At 42.8% G+C, this 13,788-nt stretch overlaps 1 protein-coding gene across 1 annotated transcript in view; it reads right to left on the bottom strand.

The window, feature by feature from the left end:
• Positions 1 to 13,788, bottom strand: part of LOC142571031 (uncharacterized) — a 133,962-nt gene that overhangs the window by 11,570 nt on the left and 108,604 nt on the right. Inside the window, exons 30-31 of the mRNA XM_075679356.1 lie at positions 10,924 to 11,211; positions 5,373 to 5,443 (exon numbers count right to left, since the gene is read on the bottom strand). Of these exons, the coding sequence (XP_075535471.1) occupies positions 5,373 to 5,443; positions 10,924 to 11,211 (359 nt within the window). The remainder of the gene's footprint in view (positions 1 to 5,372; positions 5,444 to 10,923; positions 11,212 to 13,788) is intronic.

The following is a 13,788-nucleotide window of genomic DNA, read 5'->3' as shown; positions in this document are numbered from 1 at the left end:
TCTTCCATATTGAGTGTTCCCCTGGAAATACAGACTGCGGTGGCCACCTTCAACTTCCTTTGCCTGCTCTCCACACAGCAAATGAGTTCGAACATCTCGGCAAGTAACAAAGCTCAGTGTTGCTTTGTTGCCATTCCATGTGCGGTGGTTGCCATGCAATTATGTGTGGCAATGCATTTGGTTGAGGCATAACTTGAGCACAGTGCTCCCTTGCGAGCATGGGACAAGCAGCAAACACAGAGCACAGTGGTCACAGCACAGGCCCACCAATGCTGCCTTGGCAAGCCGACTGAAAATCACCACTCAATTGCAAGCATCATCTGTCCAGTGCACCTGCAGTCAACACTGCTCAATAAAACTGGGCTTTCTTTTATTATGTATTGGCGTACATTTTTGTTTGTGTTGCCTCTACTGTCAATGTGCATCGCAAAGCAGACAACCGCAGGCACATTTAGGCAGTAGTCGTAGGTGTGCAGAGTTTGATATATAAGATGTGCAGTTTGTTACAACAAATATATTTTGTATGTAAGAGATTTTGTTTGTTCAATATATGACATTTATTGCGATATCTGTGTTCGTTATAACCAGGTTTGACTGCAGTCCTGAAACAAGAATGTAATACACAGCCCTTCAAATTGAGCATACCAATTGTAAGCAGTTAAACTCTAACTGGATGCAAAGTAAGCACTTTCAGTTAAATATCTGCAGTAGTGCAGCTGACTATGTTTTTGGCAGCACATCTGGGCATTCTGACACAGCATTAAGAAACAGCACTCTGCATTCTTGTGAACAATGCCAACAACAACAACAAAAAAGAAAAAAAAGGAAAGAGAAAAATGACTGTACACTAAAAACAGGCAAAAAGTGCTCTTGTGAGAATAATTGAATTCTGTTAATTGCTCCCTTTCCACAAGGATTGTCATAAACGCCAAATCAATATACGGGCCGATGCACTGGGACGCTTGATTGACCCGAAAAAACTAGCACAACCCTAATTTACACAAGAAAGCCAAACACAAAGGAAAAAAAAAGGAAGAAAAATAGAGAATAAAACAAGTTTGTTCAGATGCTGCTGATGAACAGTAATGACAACAGATTTTCTTTGTTTTCTTAGACGAACCACTACATAGAACGTTGTAAGAGACCCTCACAATACAAGCTGGGAACAAAGCCCCTGCCAATGTTGTAAACGTCTGCATGCCAGTGTATGAAAATAACACATCAGGTTGCGGCTTCTGCACTGATGTTTAGGTTAGAAACATTAAACAGCTATATTAAGTGAAGCTGTATCAGTAAATTACAGTTTTTCAATAGCAAAATAGCAGTTCTTACCATGCGAGAAGAAGCATAAAAATAAAAAATGGGTGACGACACCGCCCTGAAGTTCCTGCACCAGCTCACTGTGACGTCATGCATTTTGAGAGCACCTACACAGGTCTAGTTGCTCATTTACCAGTAAATGAGGACAACATTGCTTTCTAAAGGAAACAAAGACTCAAGCTAGCACATTTAAAGAACTTTTCCTGCACCAGAATGGCCTAACACGTGAAGATGCTTTCAAACCAGTGATGTGACACTGACTTTCCAGTGCAAAATTAAAGAGATCTAGTCTGCCCATTTTTTCCAGTAATAATAGAGTATTTCCCTTCATATCAATGAACAAAGTTGTGAAAGAATAGTCCACCAGTCCAAACTGATTTAGGCATTGCTTTTTAGTGCCCCTTAAACTTGCACAATACTTCAAACAGCAATTGTGATAGGAGACCAAGCTCTTGCGAATTTGACTGTACAGACGTGAGTGCCGCAACAAATGAACTCAATCGAAGAAGTTATGTCAGTGTACGTGGAAGGCTAGTTATGTCTGAAGTGGCTATTCATGTGGAAAGCCAATCGCTTAAATTTATTCTGGCGCTTAGAAAGATTAAAGTTAACATGCAGCGGAATGGCTGAAATAATCTGGCAATGGAACAGAAGGCAACGGCTAAAGGTTTTAAAGGAGTACTGACATGACATCTCTCACTCTCTCTCTTTTTTATATGGTAACTGAAGCTACACCCACTCTAAATTCTAAAGGAAATACAGGCAAGTGTAAGAGCACCCTAAGCATTTTGCTATAATACTTGTTTATACAAAGCAGTTTCGCTTGCAATGCCCAGCAGGTTGATGCATCATGACATGCTCACTCGCTTTGTGCCTGCACTTGCCACAGGCGAGCACACTTGTTCATTTACGAATATCATCACAATACTTAGCCTTACTGCAACACAATGTCATCAAATTTTGCTGTGCTACGATGTCATGATAATGTCGACGACATGGCATTTCAAGATGAAGTTCAGTGTCAAATTAAAATCTCTTACAAGTGCTTCCTAAACTTCATAGTTGCCAAGTGTGATCCTATTATGTGTGAAAAATGTTGTAGTTTCTACAACGTCTAAAATATGCACCAGTACTCCTTTGATAATGCATACATCTATGCTACTTGCAAAACAACTAGCTATGCAGACAAATATTTTTACATCCTCAGTGGGGTAGCCACACTTGTGCCAACTATACGTGCTACAGACAAAAATATAGCCAAAAAATTTGGTGCACCTTATCTTTTGATGCCGGCACTGGTAATTTGTGTTCTCTATAGAAAATGCTATTGCATTTTCAAAAGGGTGGAAAGTTGGGCTCGTTGGCGGTTCGTGACATTAGGTACAGCACGAGGAAGACAAGACAGGTAGCAGTAGCAGTGCGTGCATTCAGTCCTGTCCATCTTGTCTTCCTTGTGCTGAACCTAGAGTATCACATTTTCCAGCGTATAAGCTGTGGTTATTTTTCCGAACTTTTCAATAGTGATCCTAACATAACAGCGAGTCTAATAAGACTAAGAATTCATATGAAGATGGAGACTTGAAGTGATCAATAGTGGCTGAACAAGGGAAGCCTCAGTTTGGACCCAACAAGTTGTCAAGGGGACTTGTATTCGTCAGAGCAACAACTCTGATGAAGACAGATGCAATGCGAAGCCCCCAATGCTGCACCTTTAGTACCTATACATACATATATGCTGTCATATATTCAGTCCAATATGGAAACTTGGTGCAATATGGAAACTTGGTGACCTTAACAAATATATGAAGCTATAGCAGGTAATGAAGCCAAGGAAAGCATAGGGGAAATGATTTGCTGTTTATAGAATTGTAGAAATGATAAGTTCAGCGGATATGGCAAATGGATATGGTCAATGGAAATAAAGCCCTTCATGCTCGATACCGCTGAAGCGAGCGTTTCACTTTGTTTTCAGCGCATACTTAAGGACCGTGGAGGGTGCCGCTGAAGGGCAGCTTCAGCTGGCCTGGCAGCATGCGGTAGCGAACTTACTACAGGCACTCCCTGACGTTCGCCCGATGCGGGGAATCGCACACACACAGAACAGTGCTGCGTGCTGCCTCTATTGGTACAAGGTTCGCCCCTGTCAACAGGACCAATCGAAATGATAATGCGATGCGGATAGAGAGAACGGCAAGAATAGCAGCATAGCAGCGCACATTTCGTGAAGTGCGAAATCATTGAACCGATTGGCCACCGATAGGCATGCAGCCGTCAATGCAACTGGCACGCGTTATCTTGGGACCGATCACTGATGAGCCACTCATACGAACATTTGTGTCAAGCATTCTGCGATGGCTTGCGGCCCATTACCACATCAGCTGGCAGCAAATTTTCGTCTTGACCACACTGCTAGCTTAGGCCATTGGCCTAACGGCGCTGTTTCATCGGGCGTTGGCGACTGAATTTATGGATTGGTGGCGAATCGACGCAGATCTATTTGCAGCAGCGGTGCGACATTTGGAAACCCAACAAATGAAAGAGAGTGCATGGGATGGCAACAAAGTTGTTCACGGCCGCCATCTTTACAACACACTGTACGGTGGCCTGTCGTTCTGAACACAGTTCATAGGCACATGTCTCTTTGTAGCTCTGTCTACATGCAACCCGTCGCAAGACTGGTTTTGGCTCTAAATGGTCTAAACGGTGAGCACGAAAGTGTCGTATGACTAGTATGCGGACGGCAGATGGAGGAGGGGGGGGGGAGGAGGAGGGGCGAGTCGAGCGAATTAGCAGTGACCCTCCAGATTTCAGAATTTTCGACAGGTAGCCAATCATGCCAAACCAGACAATAAAATGGCATGGACGGCACTTGCTCTTTACTGACGGCGCTCGCTGCAGGCGATGCTGTGACCGAGTCGCATGGTGCGCAATCCTTTTGTCTGTCGCCCAGCTTGGCCTAAGACAACCCACCTGCCGTAAAGTTTGGATAGCCCTGCTGTATTCCCAAGCGAAACTTTCGATGCAATAAACGAAAAATTGCCGCAAAACACAAGTCCACTACTAAACTGAACCTCACTGGTAATCAATACAATAGAATGTCACTAATTCAGTAGTTTCAGAGGATAAAAAGCATGTGATTCTGTTCAACACAAATTGCACTGATTAAAGAAATAAATATTTTACAGATTTTAACAGACTAGAACTGAGCTGTGATCAGTGCTAGCCTACTAATTTGGCATTCTCTTTAATAAGAGTACACTGTACTGTATATCTTGATACCTGTGTACTGATAGCTTGCTACATTCTCGTTATGCAATGCTTGGGGACTCACGAGCTTGTGTAGCACTGTAGTTTCTTGCCCAGAATTTGTAAACATTAAATTTTGTGAAACCTGTCCTGTTATTCAATCTTCGATTCAATGTTTGCCTTTATTGATTTGATTCAACATTTGAATGAAAATCTACTTTAGGGTATTCGCACACCCCTATTAATATTTACGCACTGCCCGGGGCTTGTGTGGAGTGTGAACTGGAGCTTCTACCTACAAACGACAGCAAGTGAAAAGTGCTTTTTTTTCTCTCTTTTTTTAAGAGAAACCGAGAGCACCAAAATGGAAAGTGTCTTATCATAGCCTCACGCGGTGGCATACGGCTTACCAGTGCACGTGCCCTCCTGTCGACATATGTGCACGCAACGTCTCAGGTCTTCGGGTCGCAGATGTTGTTGTGCTAAAACACTACTGCATTCTGCAGCATTCTGCAGCCTTCTGCAGAGGATACAAGCCTGCATACTCATTTTCTACCACATTGATAGAGTAAACTTAGGTGCATCTTGCACAAAGGTGCAATTTTTTCTGTTAACATTTCTTTACTCATGCAAGAACCTGTTCACAGGAGGAAGGGTCACTTATACACAACGTGCAACTTATACGCTGGAAAAGAAGGGTGTTTAAAGCTTAGGCCTACGTGGACATTCCAGTTTGTGTAGCTAGTACTCAGGCTCATGCAAGCACTCCAGTCAAGCACATCAAAATGTAAAAAACTTCTTGTTACCCAGTCCTGTGGCTGAACACTCTCGCTCCGAGCTGGAGGTTCTGGTCCAGTCTTACCTTCAGCTGAACTAGCTGCATGGAGAAAGATTCAGTCACCCAACAGTTGGAAGCAAATTTGCCAAATGATTTAAAAAGGAAAGAGAGCAGCATAAGTTTTTTTCTTCAAAATATCTCTGAAATGGCAAGTGAATAGAATTATGAGTGTTATGAAATATATTACACTATAACTAGGATTCCTGTCTCAGGCAGGCATGTGGTCAGCTGGATGATGCGACAACTTATTGCATGTCAACACTTATATCCGATTTTTAGGGCTTGCTGAACATAGGGCTAAAAATAGTTATGCTCAGTCACATGAAAAAAATTTGTCAGTTTTGCCGAAAAGGGCACCACACTGACAGCGATAGCAAGGATGGTGTTCTAACTATACGGGGGTGCAACGTGCCGGCATCATGTTGCACGCAAGGCAACGCCTGCTGGACAGAAGGAACAATGCCCTAGCAGCTACGAGGTGTCTCTTAATGCTGGCGTGATGACAAGTACCGTCAGTGGCATTGGAGACATCGCACTTCGATGGTGCACGAGATGAGACCGGTGGGAAAACACTGGCGTTAGTCAATGGCCGGTGAAATTTTAGATAATGTTAGCTTGATATTTAGTGCTCAGACCAGAGCATACAGATAGCAGCTAAGCAGGAACACTAGCGTGCGTACAGTGTGAGTGTGCACAACGCTCATGCCAGCAGTTGAAGGCAGAATGCTGCCCTTGCTCCGCCACAGAGGCAATTAAGCATAGCGTTGCCGGCGTGTCCACTTCGCTTCGTTGTTGCAGCCAGATGCACTCATCTATGGAGAACCTCTAACCTTCTGTGTGCGAGTCACGCATGAGCCATAAGGGGGACAATGATGGCAGCGGCACCAACAGAGTGAATGCACATTGAGCGTCTATACAGGATGCTCAAGGAGCATTCACGCGCCTTGATCATGACTTCATTTTGTATCGCAATAAAATGTAACTACATTTATTTCCATGACCATATGGTAACTTCAAATAGTGTATAGGTAGAGTTTGGCTCTTTTCGCAGCTACTCAAGCAGAGAGATTATGGTGTTTAATGCCTTGAAGCTGCCCAGTTGGCTATGAGGGATGCCATAGTAGAGGGATCCCAATTTTGAACAGCTGTGGTTCTTTAATGTGCACCCATAAGCATGGTACATGAGTGTTTTCCATTCTACCTCCATCAGAATACAGCCAGGAAGGTCAGAAATCAAATCCATGACCTTGTGTTCAGCAGCTGAATGCCAGTCATGCCATAGTGGCAGGTATACTTAAGAAGGCACTAATGATCAAAGTGAACAGCTTGTGTCTCCATCCTCTAATCACGTCCTGGATCCGATGCTTCCTAATTGGCCGATCACAGTTTACAGTGATTGGACATCGTCACTCTACAGTCACCGAAGTATTATCTGGAGTACCGCAAGGTTCAGTCCTTGGACCCCTTTTGTTTTTAATTTTCATTAATGACCTCCCCTCTGGTATTTCGTCATCCATCCGGCTCTTTGCCGATGACTGCGTGCTGTACCGCCGTATAAACTCGTACAATGATCTGCTGCTTTTACAGCATGACCTCACTACAATTGAAAAATGATACACAGAGTGGCTCATGCAGCTAAACGCCAAAAAATGTAAGTTAATGCGTGTATCACGGAAACACTCTCTCATGTCATACTCTTACTCTTTGCATTCCCTTCCTATTGAGCTGGTTCAATCATACAGGTACCTTGGTATCACCTTCACTAGCAAGTTTACATGGTCAGAACATATCCAAAATCTGGTTACTGCCACTAATCGATCCCTGGGATTCATAAGACGGTCACTATCATCATCACCCCCTGTGATCCGTCAACTAGCATATGAAACATTTATCCATACTAAACTGGAATTTGCGTCGGCAATATGGAATCCCCATCAAGCGTACCTTGTTGAGCTATTGGAAGCCGTCCAAAATCGCACAGCCCGGTTTATTACATCCCAGTACGACTATCGGCTAAGTGTTAGAAACATCAAATCATCCCTCCACATCCAATCATTAGCACATCGCTGAAAAATCTCACGCTTATGCCTCTTTCAAAAGCTCTATTATAATTTCCCGCATTTATGCGAGACTTCTCTTACCACCCAACCGTACTTCATGCTGTCTCTCAAACAACCTCAGTATTCGACGTCTTCACGGCTTTACTAAATCCTTCAACAGCTCTTTCTTGCCGGTAGCTATTGCAGAATGGAATAGTTTACCGGATCGCGTAGTAATCGAACGTAACCCTACCAAGTTTCGAAACATACTAACGAACCTTCTGAGTATTGATGCTTAATGGATTTTACTTTTTACTACATCACACTTTTTTGAGTGCACTGGAATGTCAAACAATGAATGTTTGACATTCATTTGATTGCACCTTCTTTGCCCTTCTGAACGTTTATTATTATTGTTTCGTACTTCAGTCATGACTGTTTGTACATTTCTTTTTCTTATGTATGCTCCCCCCTTATGTAATACCCCAACAGGGGCCTTTAAGGGTCAATAAATTACGATGATGATGATGATGATGAAGGTTATAATTAAAGCATGAGGTTAATGTGCTCGCATAAATAAGCTGTTACTTCGTTTCATGCTATGAATGAGGCACACCAAAGGCTATGCTAGCTTGAAGTTACGTTTGATAAGCCTGCAGCCAGTGTTTGCACACAATGCACTCAGCTTAGCTTTCATTTCATTTTATCTTAACCATAGCTTTCAAACTGAGACAACTTTCAGACAGTTTGCTGCATGCTGCCAATGCAATGCCAAAATTGTGTAATGAAGTGGTCTGCTAGTCACAGGCCATTAAAACCTAAAAGACAGTTTGGAAATTAATGTGCACACATGCTGTTATGATATTGCTTCATAATGACCCAGTGCTGTATCAACATGCTAGGTTGCACATATCAATGTTAATACCATGTACCAAATAACATTCCAATAGCTAAGCTTACATTAAACCAAGGTAACAGTCAAAGGCTGTTCGCAGCTGTGTACTGTTAGCAAGGTGCTGTCAATAGACTAGAAGACAAGACGACCCAACCCTGAAAGCAAACAAGCCTGGCTAAGCAAGTCGGCTTTCTGAAACGTTGTCTCCACCACAACAAGAGAAAGACTGGAGGTGATACAGCTGCCGAGAATCAAATGGTGGTTTATTTTTCTGTTATCACAAACCTTTTAATGTGAAGCATTCTTAGCCTCACTCAAGGCCCTCTGTGCTAGGCAAGTAGGTAGGTTCCTGTCTCGCCTCGTTTTGGACCTCTTTGATAAAAAGAAATGCGTGGCCAACAATGGGATCGAACATCTGGCTTCGAGCACAGTAGTTTGATGTTTTAACCATTAGACGACGATCCTATGCATACTTCTCCTGTGCCAAAGTCAACTAGCTGTTGGAGATGTTTGATGTGTATGCGCCAAGTGCCAGTGTCTCACATTTTCCCCTCGCAGCAACTAGTGCTTTGAGAGCTTGTGTTAGACTGCACTCCCGTCTTCAGGATAAGCAGTCTTTTCTTCGTTGCAACTAACACTACGTAGAAGCTGTGCAATGTAGTGTACCGCTTTCATGATCAGCCTAGGTCGAACAGGTTTTAACGTTCCTTCACCAGAGTACATGTTTCATAATTGCTTTAACATAGACCACATGATATAGGCATATACAGTTACATAGCATTTGCTCCCATGTATTCACAAACGATCCTTGCCTTGAAGCTCTTCCTCCACTACACTGAGTTGAGCTCAGTGCTGCCCCTTGACTGAAGATACTATGCTTCTCAAGTATTGCCATGCAGTGTCAACGAAGTGCAGTGACTATTTCTTTCGAGGGGTGGTGCTGCCATCTACTTTCTTGAGTTGAGGTGGAGGGCTCAGTGGAGGAATGTTTTAGAATATGGAAGTTAGTCACAGATGACCTCCCGCATGCAGCACCTACGTAGGAGGATGAGGAGGAAATAAAGAGAGAAGGAAGGAATGTTAACCAGAAATGCATCTGGTTGGCTACCCTGCTCCAGAACCTATATAGAACCTAACAATCGGCATGTGGTAAACTCGTGTAGATTGGCCGGAGCAGAAATCATGCTGTTGTCATAGTCTGCAATCGTTGTACACTCGTGTCATGAACACAACTGCTTGCCTAACACAAACTCGCTGGTACACCTGGTAACGCTTTGCGGAACCTGAAATAATGCTAGATAGCCAACTACCTGCAAAATGCTTCACATAACATCGAATCCCACAATGTGTGGAATCCGCATAATTTGTTGTTTGTACGTTTATTCGTGCATTTGTTGATCTTTGTTGGCACATTTTTCTTGCAATTTATATTTACCATCCAGCCTGGCAAAGCTGCTCTTTGCTGTTAATCATGGCAAGAAGTGCTCGGCATTCTATCTTTCGTGTTATAAAGCCCATTAATTTTTTTGTTTGCTACAGATTTTCTACTAACTTTGAATAAACCACATAATGACTGTTGGTGCTTGTGCTACCTCCCGCCTCTGCATTTGTTCTGCTGTCTGTGCTGTTTCAGGATGTTGACACAAAATTACAGGTGTTTTAATAGTGAAATTTTCGAATTAAATAAAATACAAATGTTCGAGAAAAACTACCTTTGAGAATCAAATTCTAATTATTTTCTCATTTCTAAACAATATGATACACGTAATGTCATTCAGAATTGGACAATCTGTTCAATGAGGAACTTGTATGTGAGAAACAACTGAAAGGTTTAACTGAAAGGTCACCACACGCTTATTGTACGTAGTGTGCAACCACAATGACTGCAAAGAAACTCGGGAACGACATGTGAACAGATACATGCAGAGTGCCATGTTCATTCAAAGGATGCAATCATGCCGTGACTGTCTGCACCGCTCCTTTGCCTAAATTGAGAAAGCAAATTCATAAGTGCACCCACAGTGGATTAATGGCTAATGCGCGACTCTTGCACGCAGAGGGTTTGAGGTTCTCTATAGACATGGAGTGCATTTGGCTGCAACAACAATGAAGCGATGTGGACACATGGCATCCATACTGAATGACTGGAAATTAATGAGCAAAAGATAGCTACTCCATGCTAGTGCTAAGCAACTGGTGCCTTTGCGCAACAACTGCAGCACTCTTGCAGCAGAATCATTCAGAACATTCCTCATTTGTATCGATCTCTCTCCCTTGAGAAATTAGTAAGCGTCTATCCCATATATTTGAACAGAAATGAATATCCAACAACTTAGTGAATTGAATGCAAGTCAAATAACAAAGGCTTCATATTCAAAATTTCGTATATACACGTGCCGTTACTTGAAACTAAACAGTCCAACCTTGTGCTGAACAAAGGTCCTAAGCAACATTGGTATTAGATCTGCCCTCATGCCATAATTATTGGTTTTAATTATCATAACATACAGTCAATACATATACAGATGTTGGAAATGCTGTATCATGCAAACAATGTGTAAAGGAAAGTCAATAACAGAGCTTACATAATCTTGCATCGCCCGATGCCCCTTCTTTGGTACTGTCTCCCGTCTCCTTCTCATCGCCAGCTTGTGTGACGGGCACTTTATGCTGCCCAGGTTCTTCAGCTGTTTCAGCTATCGTGTCAACAGACACTTCCGAATGAGAATCTTCAGGTGCATGCTCCGGGCGCTTGCTGTGATGACCAGACACAACATTGCCAGCTGGCCCTGTGGTTGCCTCTGACAAAGGCTCTTCTGTTGCAGATGGAGTGTCAAGGCTTCCATTGTTCTTGCCTTCTTGTTCTCCGGTTTCTGCATTTTGTAGGAATTACAGGTGGAACACAGCCATTATTGGTTACTGTAGTCATCAGCAATGAACAATTTTTATACCTACTGTGGTTGCTTAGTGGCTTTGGTGTTAGACTGCTAATCAGAATGTTGCAGGATCAAATCCCAGCCGCGGTGGCTGCATTTCGATAGGGGCAAAATGCAAAAAACACCTATGAGCCATGCATTGGGTGCGCGTTAAAGAACCTCAGGTGGTCTAAATTAATTCGGAGTCCCCCCTACAGTGTGCCTCATTATGAGATCAGGGTATGGCACACAAAACTCCAGAATTGAACTTTTTAAAAACATTTTATCTACCAGCAGAATATAACGCACAAATGTGGGGGCAGCCATCATATTCACCGAGTCAGTGCTGCTGTGTTCAATCCCAATACAATAAATTTAATAAAAGCCCTTCCAAAAATAATTCACACTTGAAAATGCTGCGCAAGAACAGAACAAGGATGAGAGCCTAGCTAGCCAAGCTGTCCATCTTACTTCCAAAAATGATTGTCATTGTATAAAACTGATTGGAATAAAGATGTTTACTTCCATTGCCACAATAGGCATGCTATACACAGGGCTAAAGATGAGGTGCACTCAGATGTAACAGTAAGCATCAATGAAGAAGTAATTTTCAATAAAGATTGCTTAAAAAATGAAAGTGGCTGTTCACAGGCTGCCAATAGTAATGAAATTTCGAATCGCATAATATGCCTAGTTTCAGATACTGTAGATATAGAACAGCCTTCCTGCAAAGTTTTAGACTTGAAATATGAGCCGCACAAACTCGCATCATGAAAAGCTACCGAAACTAGACGTTTCTGAGGCCAAAACTTAAATATAACGCTGCCATTTCCGCTTTGCCGGATATGACTCGGAACTCGAAAGAATGAAAACAGTGCACCGCTTGGGCTTGCCCTTCGAGATCTGGCAGCACTAGTGGTACATTGAACACCTTGGAGCCATTGTTTGGGGATTTGTGTCATGTCTGCTAATCACTAAGTGCCTGCATTGTCTGGCTGTTATTAGGAAAATTAGACAATTATCAGCCCTGCATCTTTGCCAAGTTTGCCAAGTGATCTAAGTGATGTAACGGCATCATTGAGGCAAGCTCAGAAAGATAAAGTGTAAAAGGGAGAAATGAAAAAAATCCGCCTCCATTCCACCTTGTGAAAATGGACATACAACAAAGCTGGTGCGAACGGTGGACAAGTACCCCCACTACAAGCGACATATGTAAGGCACATACGCATGTGTGTGGAAGTGCAACATACAGCCTTATTCTTCTAGGCCATCCAATTAAGTGCAAGTGCCTTATTGAACTAAATTATTGTTTAAAAGTAAATTTCGTCAGAAAATGCGTAATGTAGGACTTACACACAAGCTGCAGACATGACAGGTTAGGATTGTTATTCAAATATACGAGAAAGCTAATCTGTTACGCATTTGAGGTCTGTTTGAGCGGCTGCGGCCGCTAGGTGGCGGTACCATTAGCACAGCATGCATCCTCATTCTTGTAGGCCCTCCGCCTAGAGCAAGTTTGTTATTTAATTAGATTTCTCAATATAAAATGCGTCAGAAAATTCGTAAAGTATGAATAACACACAACCTGTAGACATGATAGCATCGGATTGTAATTAAAATATATGAGAATCCGTCGTGCGAAAACTCAAACGCAAAGCCTTCCAGCTGCCATTTGTTTTTGGGTCCTCCACCTAGTGCAAGTGCGTTATTGAATTAGTTGAATTTCTCAAAGAAAAATATGTCAGAGGATTTGTAAAATACAACTTGCACACAACCTGCAGACATCATAGCATCGAATTGTAATTCTAATACAGGAGAAAACATAATTCTGTGGTAACTCATACACAAACCCCTTTTCCAGCTTCTGTTTTTTGGGTGAGCATGCCACGAAAATTCTCAACCAACTAGAGACTAACAGCTTCACTGTAAAAGTGGTTCATCAGTGACCACAGGCAGCCCTAAGAGCAAAACAAACAGGAGAGTTATATATGTCAGTAGACTCAATTGAACAATATGAAAATAAACACTACGTACAATCATGGCAGTGACACCTGCTGATCGAGCAAAGAGATGTTTAACATCCCAAACAGCTTGTCTATGCGAGACCCTTAAAGGGAAGCTGAAACACTTTTCGAAAAAAAATGAGTTCTCTGCGGCATTATACAGTTTTGAGTCCCCTGAACACGAATATCTGGTTCAAAAAGGGTGGAAACAAACGCAAGTGGCTGTTTTTTCAAGAAAACGCGCGCCAGCGCCTAAGGGCATCGCGCGAACGCCGCTGTTGCCCGTGATTGGTCGGGGCCGCTGTGACGTCAATCGTGGCAGTTGCCGGTCGGCGCCGCCGCATGCCGCCGTTTCAGAGCGTAGCACGCTGTTCTGTTCTGGCTTCATAGCTGAGTTGTAAGCATTATGGAATGTTCTCGCTGTCTCGGACAGCTTGTATTTTCGCCGTACATGTTCGAACCAACAGCCGAAACGGAAAACGATGGCGGCAATGGCGGTAACGGCTGCAAAGACGATGTTGAGTGTGCCAAC

This window comes from Dermacentor variabilis, chromosome 1 (assembly GCF_050947875.1).
Source record: "Dermacentor variabilis isolate Ectoservices chromosome 1, ASM5094787v1, whole genome shotgun sequence".
NCBI classification, from domain to species: Eukaryota; Metazoa; Arthropoda; class Arachnida; order Ixodida; family Ixodidae; genus Dermacentor; species Dermacentor variabilis.
Note: the sequence above shows the minus strand (reverse complement) of the source record. Positions and strands in the feature narration are given on the sequence as shown.